We start from the raw sequence: 16931 nt of genomic DNA on the forward strand, positions 1-16931 counted from the left end.
CAAGGCCACATTTAAGCCCCATCTCAACAGGGAAAGTGGATTTAATCCGAGTGGAGCCGGTCAGCGTGCACCCTCTGCTGCTCATAAACATAAACGCACGTGATGACTGGGAGCACACCCTGCGGTGATGAATTAAATAGATGGTACTAAATGTTCTGAGATTATTGGACGAAAGAGTTTCATTTTACTTGTTACCTTTCTTGGCTACGTAAACAACAAACATCTGGCAAATATTGTGCAGTTGTTTCACTGCGAGGAAGGAATCTGCTATGATTCTCAGCAATGGGCAAGAATCTGCTGCTGTACTTCCCAGGCAAAATATAACGCTACGGGTATGTTAACCCGTGTACGCATACCAGCAGCTGTTCAGCACAGCAGGTAAGATTATCCAGCTAAAGGCAGGTAAATGAATCCTGCAAACTAAGCTCTATTCCCGTCACGACTAAAATCAATCAATCCAGGACCCAACCATGATTAACCCACAATGACCAGTGTGGTGATTGATGGGGAAATAAAACCGCTCAAGAATGAAATGGATGGGAAGGCCTTCATCCGTCAGCAAGCAGACTATGCTTTAGACAACTTCACAAGTTAACGGGTGGCTGGGTGGCAGCAACCATCTGTACAAATTACGGCATTAAGAAAACGTCTCACGTTGAATTTGACGATATCGTAGATGAGGTAGCGAGGAACGTCCTGCCCATTCACCTTGTCGACGATCATCTCCTGCACATAGCATGGAGGGACATTCGAGATGATTAGTTGTATTATTTTTTTCCCCATGTACTTATGGCACCACGGCACAAGAAGAAGGCATTTTCATTCGTAACTCTCACAGCTCGAGTGCACAAGCATACGTCAGAGAACAGCCCAGGGATATAACATTGTGAACTACTTCTGAAGCCATTTCAATATGCTCTGTAAAGAGTGTTCTTCCCATGTCAATCAAACGGATTTTAAAAATAAAATGTTGGTACAGGAATAATAAACTAGTAAGTGATTACACTTGAGAACTTGGTCTAATAACCTGACGGTCACCAGGACTCTAGCCCAGGAATTCAAGTTCACCGCTCGCACAGTCCTCATTCTGGCTCCCGACAGCTCCCACGGCAATGGATTTTAAGTATATATTTTTCACACACGACGCCTCCCTGCCCCAGGTATTGTGTTTGGGCCCTGCTGTACAATTTGAGCAGCTCACCCCGTCCAAAAGCGTATTGTTGATGTGGCTGTCGGGGTTCTTGCGGTTCGGGAACTCGAGGCTGGCGACGTTGAATATAATATTGTCCCTGTTGATCATGAACACTCCGTTCTCGCCATCGATGAGCATCATGTACCTGTGGAGGAGTGCAACACCAGCGGAGAGGAGGCATGCAGTGTCGATACGAACAAGGAGGGTAAAAGGGTGACATGCAGACAAGTGAGAATTTGACTTTTCTCTCTTCACTTAACCTTAAGCATGTAATCATTCATCTTCCCCTGCGATATGATGAATGGTCATTATATGATTTAATGTAATGTTTTTTTTTCATCCTGGTGTCACTGTATGTCATGTCTGATAGGCCGTTTGTTTTATTAGCCTCAACGTAACATTTGCATAGCCTGTTTAAGTCGAAAACAATCCGTGATTACAAGAATTAATCAAAGCATGCACCGCGAGTGTAAAATCCATTTCAATTGATGTATTCATTAGTTATTGCATTCCATCTGACCCTGATTATAAGGTTATTGTGCAATTTAATAAAGTCTCCCCCCTGTGTGAAAAACGAAAATAAAATAGCTGTTGAAAGTACACAGAGACATCACATTGGCTGTTAGGTAAAGTAAGTGGACTTGGGGAGGACACTTTGCCAAAAGGGAGGGGAGCAAAGAGAACACCCCCCTAGACCCTAGAGGGCAACCAATGTTGACATTAAGCAGATAGAATAATATAAAGGTGATTACAATAATGGTAAAAAGTTTGCATGAAACTTGATTTTATAAAAAAAATACAAAACTCGCGATGCATTCCCAAATCCTTAACCACTAAACACCAGTAATAGATCACACCACTGCAGTTCTCAGACCCCATCAACTGTGTCTCGATTTGATCTCTTAATCAACTACAAGCTTGCCCTCATCATCTCCAAGATTTCACACATTTACAAGCCCTATCTACCTCTCTCATCATCTTACCATACCCTTCGCCAGCTCTTTACTCCAGCAAATAAGGCCTTCTCTACAATCCCCTTATTTGAATATATTTTCAATGAGGGGCTTCTTCTTCTCTGCTGCTATGCCTAAGGTTTGGAACTACCTCTCCATGGCAAGGTTTAAAACATTATTCTTTCTCCTCAGCTTACGACTGGCCACTTCCATCTATTCGTGTTTTAGTAACCACATAAGAAGTATTTTCAATGTACCTCCCTTTCCTATAACTTCCCCTTAAACTAAAATCCCTCTTTCCCCATCCTCATAATGTGTATGTCTGTGTACAGCATCTTGAGATGCGGTCAGATTTAAACAACTTCATACATTAAAACTGTACGCAAAGTAAATGCTCCCGGGATGGCAGGCAAGTACTTACCGCGTGCCGTCAGCCTTCCAACTGACCATGTAATGCTTATTGCTGAGGAACACCAAGTTCTTTCTGTCCATAGATACGGGCTGAGCACCTGGAAAGCCAGACCTGTGTTGGCAGCAGCATGGACACAGAAAAACAAAAAATCAATCCGATGAGCTATGAAGCAACAAACAATATAAAACACGATGATAGGAGTGCAAAGTATAGGAAAGGTAAGCAAATCAATGTTCCATTTATATTCTTAGTTCTTTCGGTAAAGTCACATTGAAGGGAAACAACAAAATAATAATATATATAAAACAATAAAAAAATTCTCACGACGTTTCCACCATAACACAAACGGTCGTCTTCAGGTGTGTTGGTTTGCATAAATTTATTTTTAAACGGTGCATTTATTTATTTATAAAAAACGTTAGCGCCACGCGCAGCGATTTGACAGTTTATTTAGGACTAGTCCATCTATATTCTGAAAAGAGGAGGGGGGAGACGAATTTTTTTTTGTATGCTGTCTGAAAGCCACTGTAAGCGTGAACAATCAATTAAGACCTGAAATGGTTTATCAAATCTTTCCAATGATTGCTAAGATAGAATCCATCTTCTCGGTTGAAATTGTCTCTGTGCTTGTATGTGGATAGCCTCATGAACGAATCTCTCATGGTAGCCAGATGGCTTACAAAGAACCTCTAAATAAAAGCACCGTTTAAAAATAAATTTATGCAAACCAACACACCTGAAGACGACTGTTTGTGTTATGGTCGAAACGTCGTGAGAATTTTTTATTTTTTATATATATTATTATTTTGTTGTTTCCCTTCAACGTGACTTTACCGAAAGAACTAAGATTATGAATTACTGCAGTCACGAAAGCTTTAAATCAAAATGTTCCATTTGTTCACCAGAAGCGTGACGCGAGGCTCACAGCTCGAAGTATCCATCGTAACCTTCAACCCACTCTTAGGCGAGGCTCGTTAAAAGTCTACGTCCAGTAAACTTAATTGACTCTCTTGCAAATGTATCGGCTACTGTCCTTGTCTCTTTATCAATAACCACATGTAGCTCCAACATAAGCTAGGACTGATATTTCAGTGCTAGCTGCAACTACGCGAGAGCTTCGTGAACGCGGGTCAATGTGACACACAACATAGAGGATCTGTTCAGTAAGAGTGGTCTGCAGGTTACACATTTTCCCATCTGTGGAACACCATACCCTTTCCACATGCAGAATTCCTGGCCCTTGCGCTGCACCATGGAGATTTTATGCTGGGTGGTCATCTGCGTGACGCCAGGCACTTGGACACCTTCCAGGAACACCACGCCCTGTGGGACAGTGGCATTGTACGGATGTCACGAAATGGTGATACTAGGATATATATACGATGCAAGGTTCGCAATGGTCTTATCATTCGTTTCACAAAAAACATTGTTACATGCTGATTACACTGTGTAACAAAAAAAAATGTTCCTGGGTAGAAAGTGTTATTTCCTAATTGCTTATGCCTCAAAAGCACAGAAATTTACTATTATTCCCCAAAAACTTTGCTTCTGTGACCAGGACATTGATATTTTGAAATGTACCTATTTTCAATGAGAAAACGTGGTGTGCATTTTGTGTCTTTCATTCACGAAAAGTTCTGGTCACAAAAGCAAAGTTTGTGGGGAATAATAGCCATTAGCTATACTTTTTAGGCATAAGCAATTAAAAAAATAACACTTACTACCCAGGAGCAACAATTGTGTTTCATCATGTTATCGATGCATTTTCTTTAACGCTTTATTTCATTTTTTTATATTCTTGGTTCTTTCGGTAAAGTCACGTTGAAGGGAAACAATAAAATAATAATATATATAAAACAATAAAAAACAATTATGTTGCAAATAAATAGCTATTATTCATTAAATTACTGCTTTGCAAAATGTTTTCAGGAGTAATTGATGGCATGGTAATTATACGATAGGTAAAACAAATGTAATAATTTTTGTAGTTCTCCTAATTATTCAATTATTTCATCGGTTACTGGCAGCACGTGCATTTTAAGAAATATATATTATAAAGTCAGAATGCTTGGAAGCTTTATGGCAGGCTCATGTTGAGTGAACTGCAGCAGAATAACTTTTAAGTAATCTACTGATCCTCAAAGTACAGCGAATAATTAAAACAATACAATTACACAGTTATGGGAACACCGAAATTACAAAAACCTTCATAGAGTTGCTTTTTATATCGTATCGTACAGTATGACATTTGCTGTAGCCCTTGTACCTCCCTTCGTATAAAATGTTGTAAAAATCACACTGCTTTTGGAAATTGGGATGATGCGGTGCACACAGTTGTACGGCTGGAGGACAGACAGGGTTATAGGCGATGTGAGAAATACAGCATCACACTCACAGTGCGAAAGATCTCCCTGCGATTGCGACCGGTGTGGGTCCCACCAGACGAGCTAGGCGCGGCTCCATGTGCGGGGACGTCACCGTCATCATCGAGCCCGGCATCGCCGTCGTCAAACTCCAGGCACCAGTCTGGCAGTGGTGGAGGCGCTGGCGTGTCCTCGGAGTCGCCATATCGGCCGAACAGGTCATCCAGGTAGTCACCCTTGTAAATGCCGGGCGGGCGGGCGCGGCTGAACTCCGCCACGGCTGCTTCCACGCTGCACACCAAACAAGGCGAAGAGCGTTCCACACGAGACAGAAGCCAAACGGCCGTAAGCACATGAGAAAGGGCACCATGGTGGTGTGAGCTGTTAACTACCTCGCCTGGTATACAGGTCGTGAGTACGATTCCACCCATGACCCCTGTTAATTTGGAGTTTGCATGTTCTCCCAGTGCTCGTGTGGATTTTTCTCCGGGTCCTCCCGGTTTTCCCTCCACATTTAGTAACGTGCATTTAGAGTATTTGGCTGCTATACATTTCCGCACGCCAAGCCAATTCGTTGAGCCGTCATTTGTGGCCAGGTCACTCCTGAAAAAGAGCTAGAAAGCCCAGTGCGCCGTACCTGGTAAAAAAAAATATATATATATTTTATAGTTTTTATCGAGCCATTTCGGCCAGATTACAACCCGAATGTGGGGGCCGTGAAAGGGAAGACGAACCCACCTCCAGTCCAGCTTCTCTACAAGGTAGGCGCAAATGAGGAAGCCGGTGCGGTTGAAGCCGTGCGTGCAGTGCACCCCTGTGGGAAGCAACGGGTGGCCATGGGTCAGTGAGCTGTGTTCAGAGGGTGCTTGAGACAGGTATCCACACGATTCGTCTTGTGCTTTGATTGACAGCATCGTTTAATAAAATGGTGAATTTTCAGTGGCTGGCGTACTGTAGCCAAAATACTACAGTTGCACATTAGCTTCGATGCACATGGACTTTAATAGATTCTACGGGATATGTAAAGATTTACCTCCCACCACAAAATTGACGAATTGTCACGATTCATGAAAATTATTTGATTCAAGAATACATAGTAGGGTCTCCCTTTCTATGGCCTTTGTGTTTGTTCTGCCTCTTGTTTTACAAAGGGAACATTTGCGTATACAGTAATCATCACATATATTGCATTAATCAATCGTTATTTATACACATGAATCGTGAGGAAGAAGTATCACTTTTAAATAAGTAATCAATTAATCATTACATGTCCCGCTTGTATGATGATGTGTGCTTTGCCATTCTTGTCAGAGCTTGCCTATGATTTTCTGTGGGTTTTTCTTGATGTAGTTGTCGCAGAACTTGACAAAAACCTGTGTATGTTCAGGCAATGGGCACTCCCCATGTCTGCAAGAGACACAAAACATTTACCAAACTTATCTGAATGGTAGATATGCGGTAGATGGGCATCTTAGTAAGACGTGCATATGTCTACAAATTGACCTCATGTGTCAATTGAACAGTTTAACTGCGAAGTTATGGATCCTCGACAAATCTAACTCTATTCCCAAATGTCTATAGCGTAAACTATATGCATGCTATGGCATACAGGATAAGGTATGTGCGTCATTGGCATTTCTTGGCTGGCTAACCGCACTTCTGCCTGGTTGTCAAACGCAATAAAACCTTTCATCTTCCATTATATCTGTATGGCTTGACAGCTTGGTAAGTGATCCATAATCCTCCCAGGACCTCTTTCGGGCATACATAATTTTGTTTGAAAGTTATACAAGTATAAATGACTTTCGATGACCGCATCTCAAGATGCAAAATAAACGTCATGGTTATAAAATAAACCATAAGACTCTGAACACTAAATACCACACTATCAATGCGTTCCCTACCCCCGGCAATACAGCTTGAAGTAGGTAATTCCAGCATCTTCAATTTCCTTCTTGTCGTAGAAACGATTTGTGTTGGTCAGGTCAATCAGTACACCCATCTCCACCTGCCAGGAGCACAAGAGGAAGGCAATAGCATCACTTCCACATCAAACCCAGAGCCTTTTCCGACTCCAGAAAAATACGATTTCGGAAAAAGGGCCAAAAGACATTTGCAGTTTGTTTTAGTTATCCATAACTGGTATTACAGTGAGTATATACAATGTGTAACACTTAGTAAATTCACTATAATATGAAGGCGGTTCCCATCCCATGTCGGTCACAGGGCTTTATGATCATACTTCAGCACACTGGTCAATGGAGGTTCGTGAAAGGGGGAGGCCTAACAACCAGTTCAGATATCACTCACTGCTGTTAGCCGTGGATATAAATTAACCTCGGGTCCTGGGTTCAGAGCACAGTGTGCTAACCATTGTGTCACCACTACAAACATTAACATACATGCCACGTGAATATCTGGTCGGGTAGGGAAGTGATTTAGAGTACACAGCTCTCAATAAGAAATCTGCAAGTTAAAATCCTAGTCGGGGTGAACTAAATCCTTTGTTTCAACATCATTAGACCTCCACTGCCAGTACCAAAATGTAATAATAGGGTTTTTCCCCTTTTTTTCTGGCAACAAAACTTAAACCTTTTTACAAGGATTCATGTCTGCATTAACCACAATACCTGCAGTAAAAATGCAAACAAAAAACAGACTATGATAATAAATGCATTGTCCTTGAAACTGATTGGTCCACACGAAGGGACGGCTTTCTTTTGAGCCTCGACTCAATTGGTGCTCGACCAGTTGACGCCAGAAGGCGTCATCTGGTCGCCAAAAGGCGTCATCTGGTCGAGCACCAATTGAGTAGAGGCTCAAAAGAAAGCCGTCCCTTGGTGTGGACCAATCAGTTTCAAGGACAATGCATATATTATCATAGTATGTTTTTTGTTTGAATTTTGACTGCAGGTATTGTGGTTAATGCAGACATGAATCCTTGTAAAAAAGATTTCAGTTTTGTTGCCAGAAAAAAAGGGGAAAACATTATTATTAAATCCTTTGTTATTCCAGGGTCAATAAAGTAATTACCACCAACTCGCACTGACTGGCATGGTGACGCATGGTAAATAAAAACACCATAATCAACACAGCGTGAGGGGCAGTTTTCATCCACCAGTGGATTGACAAAGGGCTGCACGCATGTGAATGTAGCCGGATGTGCATGAGCATAATGCCAAAAGTTGCATGCAAGTAAGCGAGAGTGCTTGTGAGTGGGCAGCGCCAGTGGGTGGGTTCAGCACCTTGCGGCTCTTGAGATAGACTGAGAGCATAGAGGGGTTGAAGCGGCACTCCTCCGGGACCTGGTCGTCGTACCGCGTACTTAGCATCGTCTTCAGCGGCAGGAACCTCTCTGCGGGGAGTTGACAGTAGAAAAACAAAATGCCCGATCCTGAAGAAATACGTAAAATGATTCTAGCTGGTATTCAATCATAAAATGACAAGGGTGGCAAAAAATATATTACACGAGCACCTTTTTTGCCTGTCAAATTTTCTCCTGCCATTCCAAAATAGAAGTGTTTCTGCAAAAAGCTGATGTGTTTATCTTGAATGTTTCAAGTGGAACATTCAATTTAGGGTTGGGATGAAGAAAAAATCTAAAGTTTATCTGGGGAAATTACAAAAGGTGTTTTATATCCAAGAAAGAGCAGCTGGAAGAATATTTGATTGGCTCTGACCCTATATTTGAGGGAGGTCAATGGTGAAAAATGTGATTATTTCCTATGCTTGCTGTTGAATTGCATGACCCACAGCCACAGCACATGCTTTGGAATGTGGTTCAATCTCCACATTGCAGTTGCAAATATTGACCTGCTTTAGAGTACTCAGCCTATCACCCACAATGTCCCAGACCTCGTCAGATCTTGCATATCAAGTAAGTTTGACTCTCGATGGTCCTTGGATGGGAAAACACAATACACAGCAGGTTGTTATAGTCTGTGGGGCTACGTCGTGGAAATCAGAGGGTAGTGTAGCAAAATGCATTATTTTACTGTACTTGCTGCCCCCACTCTCCATCTTCACCAACCCATACTAGCCTGTGTCAAGTATGATCCCTTAACAACATGGGGTGGCCCTCATCCAGCCATAAAGTGCTGTACAAGGTACATTACTCGCGAAAAGTATTTAATGCTCAGGTGATGACACAGAAACGTATTGGTAAGAAAATACAAGCCTTCCTAGATGTTATACTGTACTGCAAGCAAAGCTGGTGACAAGTCAACAGGATGCAACTGCTTGTTTCAAGGGTCTCAGAAAAAGTCAGCCATGCATTTCTTCCCCTGCATAATGAAACATATCCATTGACAGCAAACGTTTTTTTTTTCCAATTTAATTTTCCTCCCTCTTACGTGCTGTATATTAAAGTAAACATTGGATATTAAAAAAAGATCGAGTTAAAAGAAAAATCTCATTTAAGTCCAAGTATCACCCTGTTGAAATAATGGGACAAACTCATCACGGTGACAGCACTTAAAGACGGTGGTGGAAATTATGTTGTCGTGGCATGGGTTATTATGCATAGGAAAATTGCCAACTTCCCAAAAAGTAGGTGGTCATTTTATGGAGTGTGCAGTATGACAATCATGGACCAAATAAAACCGCTAGTATTGTAAATGTAGGGTATATATTCACATATTTTGGTTAAGTGAATTTAAGAAACTCAAAAAAACTATGTTCATTTGTATAAGGATTCCTATTTGTAATTGCAAAACCAGTGAAATATCTATAGACGCGATACGTGAGACCACATGGGCATGAGAATAACGGCGAGGGCAACTACACCACAAAGTTTGGACAGAGGTGGAAACCATGTATGCTGTGCCCCTTTCAATTAACACCCTTCATGGGTACCTCTTGGGCAATGAACCAGGAAGGCACACCAATTTTAAAATCATTCCGACACACCCAGAACAAAAGCCGCCCTCGCTCAAATTTGAAATTTGCAGCATGGCCACAGATGCACACATTGTCTTGATGGGCACAGATTTAAAAAAAAATCCACCAGAAAACGTGGTCAACTCCATTGGGCCACCGATCGCAGTTGCCTGTAGTTAGTGCCCGTGACGTTGAGAGCCACAGTAGACGGCACTGTCTCCACAGGCAGGACCACAAAGGGGGGGCAGAAATTGCCATCAGAGAGGGCATCATCATCATCAACAAGGCTGCTTGCCTTACCGGCCACCAATTGCCCGCGCCTCGGGCAGTGCAGCCACCGCGGCGGGATGCTGTTGTGATTCATGTCCTGGCTTCTAATTCAGCTACGCGCTCGTGTGTTTCAAGAGGATGGTGGTGGTGGGTGGCGCGGGGAGACCCCCAGAGAGCCAACCACCAAAAAGTCGTCCCTGACCCCGACCACCCAGGGTTGACCTCCCCCCCCGCCCCAACCCCTTCACTGTCCGAGTTGGATCGCCTCTTGCCGGGCAGAGGGGCGAGGCGAGTTCGAGGCTTCACGCGCGGCCTCGTAGAACGGGCGGCCGGGCTCGCTCAAAAACAGACGGACGCGGCTGCGACTGCCGAACGGCCTTCGTCGTTTAGAGAAGAAGGTCTAACAGCCGGAGGAGACATTTCTTTCCGTGAAAGTCGGACTCGGCGAGCAGCGGTGGCGCAATTGCGACTGCAGACCGCCCATCGCATTCCACAGAGCGGCTATGCGAAGAGGAAGCGCGCGTATCGACTCATAATTATCCCACACTCGAATCGATTCCTAGGTTTCCACCTGCGCGCTGTGTGGGACGAGGAAATCGAATTTGTTCTTCGGTGATTATTGAATCGATCCATGTAAATTTCTTACATTCAAATGTAAATGCGATGCTTGTATTATTGTTAAGCTTGTTTATCCCCAAGCAAAGCATCACCGAGAGTCAAGACTCTTATTCTTTGGGTCTTTCGGTAAAGTCACGTAGATAGGTTCAAAAAAAATAACAAAAATAAATAAAACAAGACTCTTGTTCAGGAGGGTTCCTGACAAAAGTCTTCCCAATTAGGGGTAGGGGTCAATGCTGCTGACACGTGGAACGTTCTTACCCGTCCCTACTGGACATCTGTGGGGGGGGGGGGGGGAGCTTTATAGCTCATCGGATTCCTCCTGCAGTATAAATGAATGGTATTCTGACATTCTGTGCACATCCTAAATTGCGCATTGTCATTTGCGGTTCAACTTTTCAAATGTCACAAAAGTCCATACGGCGTGTATATATATATTTATGGATTGTACACTCGGAGTAATAACCGGGAGGGACACTGGATTCGAGCCGCGAAACTATGAACTTTTTTTTATTTACCAGGTAAGGCCACTGAACTATATCGTTTTTTTTCTTTCATAAGCGACTTGACTATCACAGATGATAGCTCAGCGAAGTGTCTTAGGGGCCGTCCATAAATGACGTCACGCACCTAGGGGGGGGGGGGGGGTCAGACATTTGTGACGATGTGTGACGAGGGTGGGGGGGGGGTGTTTGAGAAAGGTGACGTCACATCAAAATGCGCAACTTTAAATAAATATAGAATTGTTATAACAACACTAATTGTTATAACAACACTAATTGTTATAACGACACTCCTACAACATCAGAGTGCAGCGCCACATTAAATACGCACTACAATGGCAATAGTTAAAAGCGATTTGAAGCATTTTTTATTTTAAAAATGGAAATATGGGTGGGGGGGGCAGAGCTTTGTGACGTCATATTTGAGGGGGGGGGTCTGACTTTTTGTGACGCCGTGTGACGAGGGCGGGGGGGTCAAAATCGTCCAAAATCGCGTGACGTCATTTATGGACGGCCCCTTATCACGTGGACATTTAGAGCTGAAAATTACTCTAAACGCGTGATGCTGATTCTAAATGTGGTGGGAAGAACCGGAGGACCCGGAGAAAAATCCACGCGACCACAGGATAGAGAGACGTGCACATTACAAATATGCAGGCGTCGGGATCGGACGCAAGACCTCCTGCATGCCAGGCGAGGTAGTTAACATCTCGCCATCATGGCACCCCTATGCAATACTGCCCCAATATTGTCATTAAATTGACAGTACAAAGTGGGCAGCATACAGGAGGCATTACAGAAGATAAGCCAGTGAAGTCTAAGGACGAGACAGTATAGCAGATTTAAATGAGACGATATTAATAACAAGGAAATGCTATAGCTGCCTGTACAGCAAGCACAAACGAGGTGGACAGTATCGACAATACGAACGAGAAGCAATCATAGACCAGATGGCCAGTGATAATGATGTATGTTGAACTTCTTTCGCACCATACGCAAGCCAACCGCATGAAATCGGATGTGCGCGGGAGAAGGACTACAAACAAACACACGAATAAAAACTGTTCTAAAAAAAAGGTTTTCAATGTAGACGATTTAAAAGTTGCATAGCTCCAATGGCTTCCTAATATCGGAAGGGAGAGCGCTCCAGACGGCCGTCAAAGCGCATCTGAAAGCGCCGCGCGAAGCGGTGACCAGTCTTCGATGGTGTCAACTTGTAACGTGCGCAGGCTCCGTTCCTCGAAGAAAGGGGACGACTCAGAGGCGTGAGGAAGAACTACAGACGAGCGGGAAGGCAGCACTTTATTCGTGAGAATGTTAACGCGATATTTGCTTTTCTTTCAGATTGGGTATTGGGTTCAAAAGGTGAGGGGTTTTCATGGCGCAGCCCTCCCAGAAGAAACCTATATAGTGTACACGTCAAATTAAAATACGTATATATCAGGCAATGAAGTAGTAGGCAATTACGTTTCAGAAAACTGGTGATTAAGATCATCACGTCAAAGTAATGCGGGATTTTCAAATACTAGTTGACTCAGAGCTTTATCGAGGAGACAAGAAATGCACCACCTTTTCAAAGCAGAAACCACTTTGACCTGTTCAGATTCATATATTTGATATGAAGTGACTCTTTAGTATAGTAAACTGAACTTTTCTTTGTGAGAGACTATTGAGACCAAGTACTGTAATGTTGATTCCTTAAATTTTTTATGAATGCAATATCAGTCAGCACCAGGGACAGCGCTTTTATAACTATGAATTATTGACCATCGTCAGTATTAAGTTGTCTGTAATATACCCACAAATGTGATAGGCTGAAATATTGGCACAGAATTCATCGAAACGGAGTGAGCTACTATGTATACAGCTGAATTTCCTATCCAACCTGCGGATTTCAGACACCTATCTGCAGATAAGCATGCAAATTAGCTGTTGGAAATCTCAGGTGGGGGAGGGAAAGGCAGATGGAAGCAGGGAGGGACGGTGACACGGAGATGTGGATTCACCCCTATAAAAAGTCGAAAGTTCTCACTCGTTGAATAAAAGGCCAGTGTTTCCCCCACTTGTTCACTTGAGCATTCATATTCCTAGTCGGTATAATGTAAATATGATACTGCTAGTCGCAATACTTGAGTAATTGTCATGTGCTCATTCATACCTGAAGGAAGCTGAGAGCTATCTATGGAAATTATGCTGATAACATTTGACTTAGTTTTAAAAAAAGCCGTGAAAGAAAATGTTTATCTTGCAAATGTTATGGGATTATCAAAATTCATGTCACCCCATATCGCTAATATTTTTATTCAAGAATTGGTAAAATATATTATGAAGAAAAATCCGGCCTGGCGTGTGAAGGACAAATTTACTTTTATTGGAGGGACTTAAACCGTGGAATTTCACGGGCAATTTCTAGTAAATAGTGACTTGATGAGCTGTTCACAATCGCAGAGGTGTGGTTTGGAACCAAAGCCGTTTCATTCACTCAGACCAGCACGAGCAACCGGATTTTGTGAAGTCACAAGTTAATAAATGTGACACCATCACCACCTCCACCACCCACCCCCACTCGCCACACGAACCAGCAGCCTTAATGGTCCTTCTTACAAACCGAACGTCAACAGAGTAAGAGGACTCCACGAGCCACTTGCAGTCATGAAGGCCAACGGCGATGGTCAGGTTGTTTACTGACCGTGCAGATAAGATGCCCTCTGTTCCGGCCGTGTCATCATTATCCCACGGAGTGTGCACACACCCAGCCCATCACAAACACACAGGCAGGCGCGCAACCCTAGCAGTGACCCCAACATCATGAGCACTGGGTTCTCTATCAAGGTCGAGGGGCCTTTGTGTTTTTTTTTCTTTGTGCAGGGCGCTTTGGATGGCCGGCATTGCAGGTCGCCTCCTTTGTTTGCCTGACCGCCCGGCGCCCCCTCGGTTAATGACCAGATGGACGGGTCGGTTAATTCAGCTCGACACCCTCACAGCGACCAACCGAGGAAGCGGACCTTTCGGCAATTTATGACGTGGATGTTTGCTGGTGATAAAACAACAATAACAAGAGGAGCAGGGAAGCGCTAAGTGAGGAGAAGATGGGGGGGGGGGGGGGGGATACGCAAACACACACGTACTCGTGAGCAGGTATTTAAAATGCTCAGTGCGACTGTCAGAGAGAAGAGAGTATCAGAGTCGTCTCACGAACAGGTATGTCCTTGGCTACTCTTGCTCACGTCGGTAAACACTATGCAGGATGTACCCAAAGGTTTTTTTTACACATATTTGTTTCTCCAAATGTTATCTTGCTTGTGCTTTACCAGCGTCATGTAAATTGGACTTAGCAGTCATTCGTATCTCGCAGAGCAGTACAATACCTGGTCTTAGACAACGGCCCGCATAAGCGGATTTAACAGAACTACATCTGACAACCCTTAAAGAGACCGATGGTCAACACAGTAGCGGGCAGCACGTTCCCATCCACTTTACTGCCAGTCGTCAGATTTTTTTATTTCACAGAACTGCAATTTAGCCAAATTAGGTGCAGAACCAACACTAAAACATGACGGGGTTTTTTGTTGTTGTTGTTGTGCAGTCATTGCTGACCAGGCTGAGACCATCAACTCACTACGTGTTAGATGCCAGTTTAATCGCAGGTGGCTGCCTGGATTCGAATCCAGGATTTTCAGTGGTACCAGCTCAGCACTCTGACCTAATTAGCCACTGGCCACCTCGCCTATTCTCAGCGTTGTTTTATGCCCAGGCCGGGTGTTTCGGCTGTGTAATTGGCGCCTGCAAGGTTGGCGACTTGGAGAGAGGGTCGGTGGATCACGCATGGATGGGAGTCACGCGAGACACCCGCCTTGCAGGCCAACGAAGCGTTGCCTGAAGATGTTGTAGCAAGTAGATTGCTGACCTGTCTGTGCAGAGCTCTGAATGATAAATGCCCACATAATTGGAGTTTCTCTGGATACTCACGCACATTGGTGTAGTTACACACGAAACATTATCAAAAGTATATGACGCTGGTGGTGCTGCTGATGATCTTGGTGGTGATGATGATGATGACACTGATGATGATGATGATAATTCCGCAGGTTCTGCGTGGTGCACCATGCACTCTCTGCTGGCGCTGGATCTGCTGCCGATGCCAGTCTTCCAATCGGCCTTCACGCACGGTGCGTACACATGCTGTTTGTTGTACCATTGCAGGCTCCAGGTGTGACCAGACACACACACATACTTATTCTTGGTTCTTTCGATAAAGTCTCGTTGAAGGGAAACAATAAAATAATAAAATATATATAACAATACAATTCTCACGACGTTTCGACTGCAACACAATCAGTCATCATCAGGTGTGAAACCCAACGGCAAGAACATTTGAAAGAAGTGGCGGTTTTTATTTATTTTTAAATGTTAGCTCCACGGATAGCGATTTGACAGTTTGTTTAGATGGACGAGTCCATCTATGTTTGGAAAAGAGGAAGGGGGAGACGAAAAATTAATGTATGCTCTCTGAAAACCACCGTAAGCGTGAACAATCAATTAAGACCCGAAATGGTTTATCAAATCCTTCCAATGATTGCTAAGCCAGAATCCATCTTCTCGGTTGAAATTGTCTCTGTGTTTGTATATGTGGATAGCCTCATGAACGAATCTCTCATGGTAGCCAGATGGCTTGCAAAGAACCTGTCTTGGAGAAGTCAATGTCATGTGAGCCTACCGAATTATAACAGTGATCTGCCACGGCCGAGGTGTTGGACCTACCGTGTTTTAGGTCTGCTTTGTGTTCACGAATGCGGTCCGCGACATGTCGTTTGGTTTCTCCAATGTAACTACTACCACAGAGGCAACTTAGTTTGTAGACGCCAGGGTACTGTATATCCGGAATCACATCTTTTACAGACGGAACCAGATCACGGATTTTATGTAATGTCTTAAATATATTTTTATATATTTTTTATTATTTTATTGTTTCCCTTCAACGTGACTTTACCGAAAGAACCAAGAATATGAATTTACTGCAGTCACAAAAGCTTTAAATCAAAATTTACACACATACTTGTAAACGCTCACTAATGTATAGACGATAGCAGAGCTTAAAGTCTCCAGTGCCCAAGCAGACCCACTTCGACATTTGCATTTAGCTCTTGAACAAATTACCGTACACAATAACGGAACAGGATCTCTCTTCGAGATCGAGTGACTACCCTGCGGCAGCGAGTTATAAGTTTAAATTCTATTCTCAACCAGGCAAACTCGCCAGAGGCAACGATACATAGTTTACATATGCAACATGACTGTACCGTGTATAGTAATGCAGTGGCCTATAGGGACATGTCCCAGTACGTACAGTATATGTATTCCTACTGTATTGACATGTGCAGTGCTTGGTCCATCAACTGCTGGATGAGGGCCTTACCATACTATAGGAGTTATATGACCTAAGTTCATTCCGCTAGTTGCTGCGGGTTGGTGATGACAAGGAGCATTGATGACTCAACACTGGCCATAGATTTACAGTTTTCTTTCTGCTGCCCACCACGTTGCCACGCAGCAGCCGATAACATATGTCATCCACTGTGGCTGCCCATCCAACCACTACCCCGGCTCAAAATCCTGCTCAGCTTCCGAGATCTCCAATGACATCAGGCGCAATTCTAGGCGGTTTGGTATTTGGAGCGTTCATCATCAGCAGCCATGATCAGTCCACTGCAGGATGAATGCCTCCCCCACACCGAGCACACT

General features: G+C 43.6%; 1 protein-coding gene across 1 annotated transcript in view; it reads right to left on the reverse strand.

Annotated features, from left to right (window-relative positions):
• RNGTT (RNA guanylyltransferase and 5'-phosphatase) overlaps positions 1 to 10616 on the reverse strand; it is a 44520-nt gene extending 33904 nt beyond the window's left edge. Inside the window, exons 1-10 of the mRNA XM_032973648.2 lie at positions 10099 to 10616; positions 8166 to 8275; positions 6825 to 6928; positions 6239 to 6327; positions 5659 to 5734; positions 4953 to 5211; positions 3771 to 3880; positions 2567 to 2668; positions 1202 to 1337; positions 655 to 726 (exon numbers count right to left, since the gene is read on the reverse strand). Of these exons, the coding sequence (XP_032829539.2) occupies positions 655 to 726; positions 1202 to 1337; positions 2567 to 2668; positions 3771 to 3880; positions 4953 to 5211; positions 5659 to 5734; positions 6239 to 6327; positions 6825 to 6928; positions 8166 to 8275; positions 10099 to 10162 (1122 nt within the window). The 5' untranslated portion in view covers positions 10163 to 10616. The remainder of the gene's footprint in view (positions 1 to 654; positions 727 to 1201; positions 1338 to 2566; positions 2669 to 3770; positions 3881 to 4952; positions 5212 to 5658; positions 5735 to 6238; positions 6328 to 6824; positions 6929 to 8165; positions 8276 to 10098) is intronic.
• Positions 10617 to 16931: the final 6315 nt, after the last annotated feature.

The sequence above is a fragment of the Petromyzon marinus genome, chromosome 51 (assembly GCF_048934315.1).
Source record: "Petromyzon marinus isolate PM22_M1 ecotype Great Lakes invasive population chromosome 51, UKy_Petmar_22M1.pri1.0, whole genome shotgun sequence".
Taxonomy (NCBI): domain Eukaryota; kingdom Metazoa; phylum Chordata; class Hyperoartia; order Petromyzontiformes; family Petromyzontidae; genus Petromyzon; species Petromyzon marinus.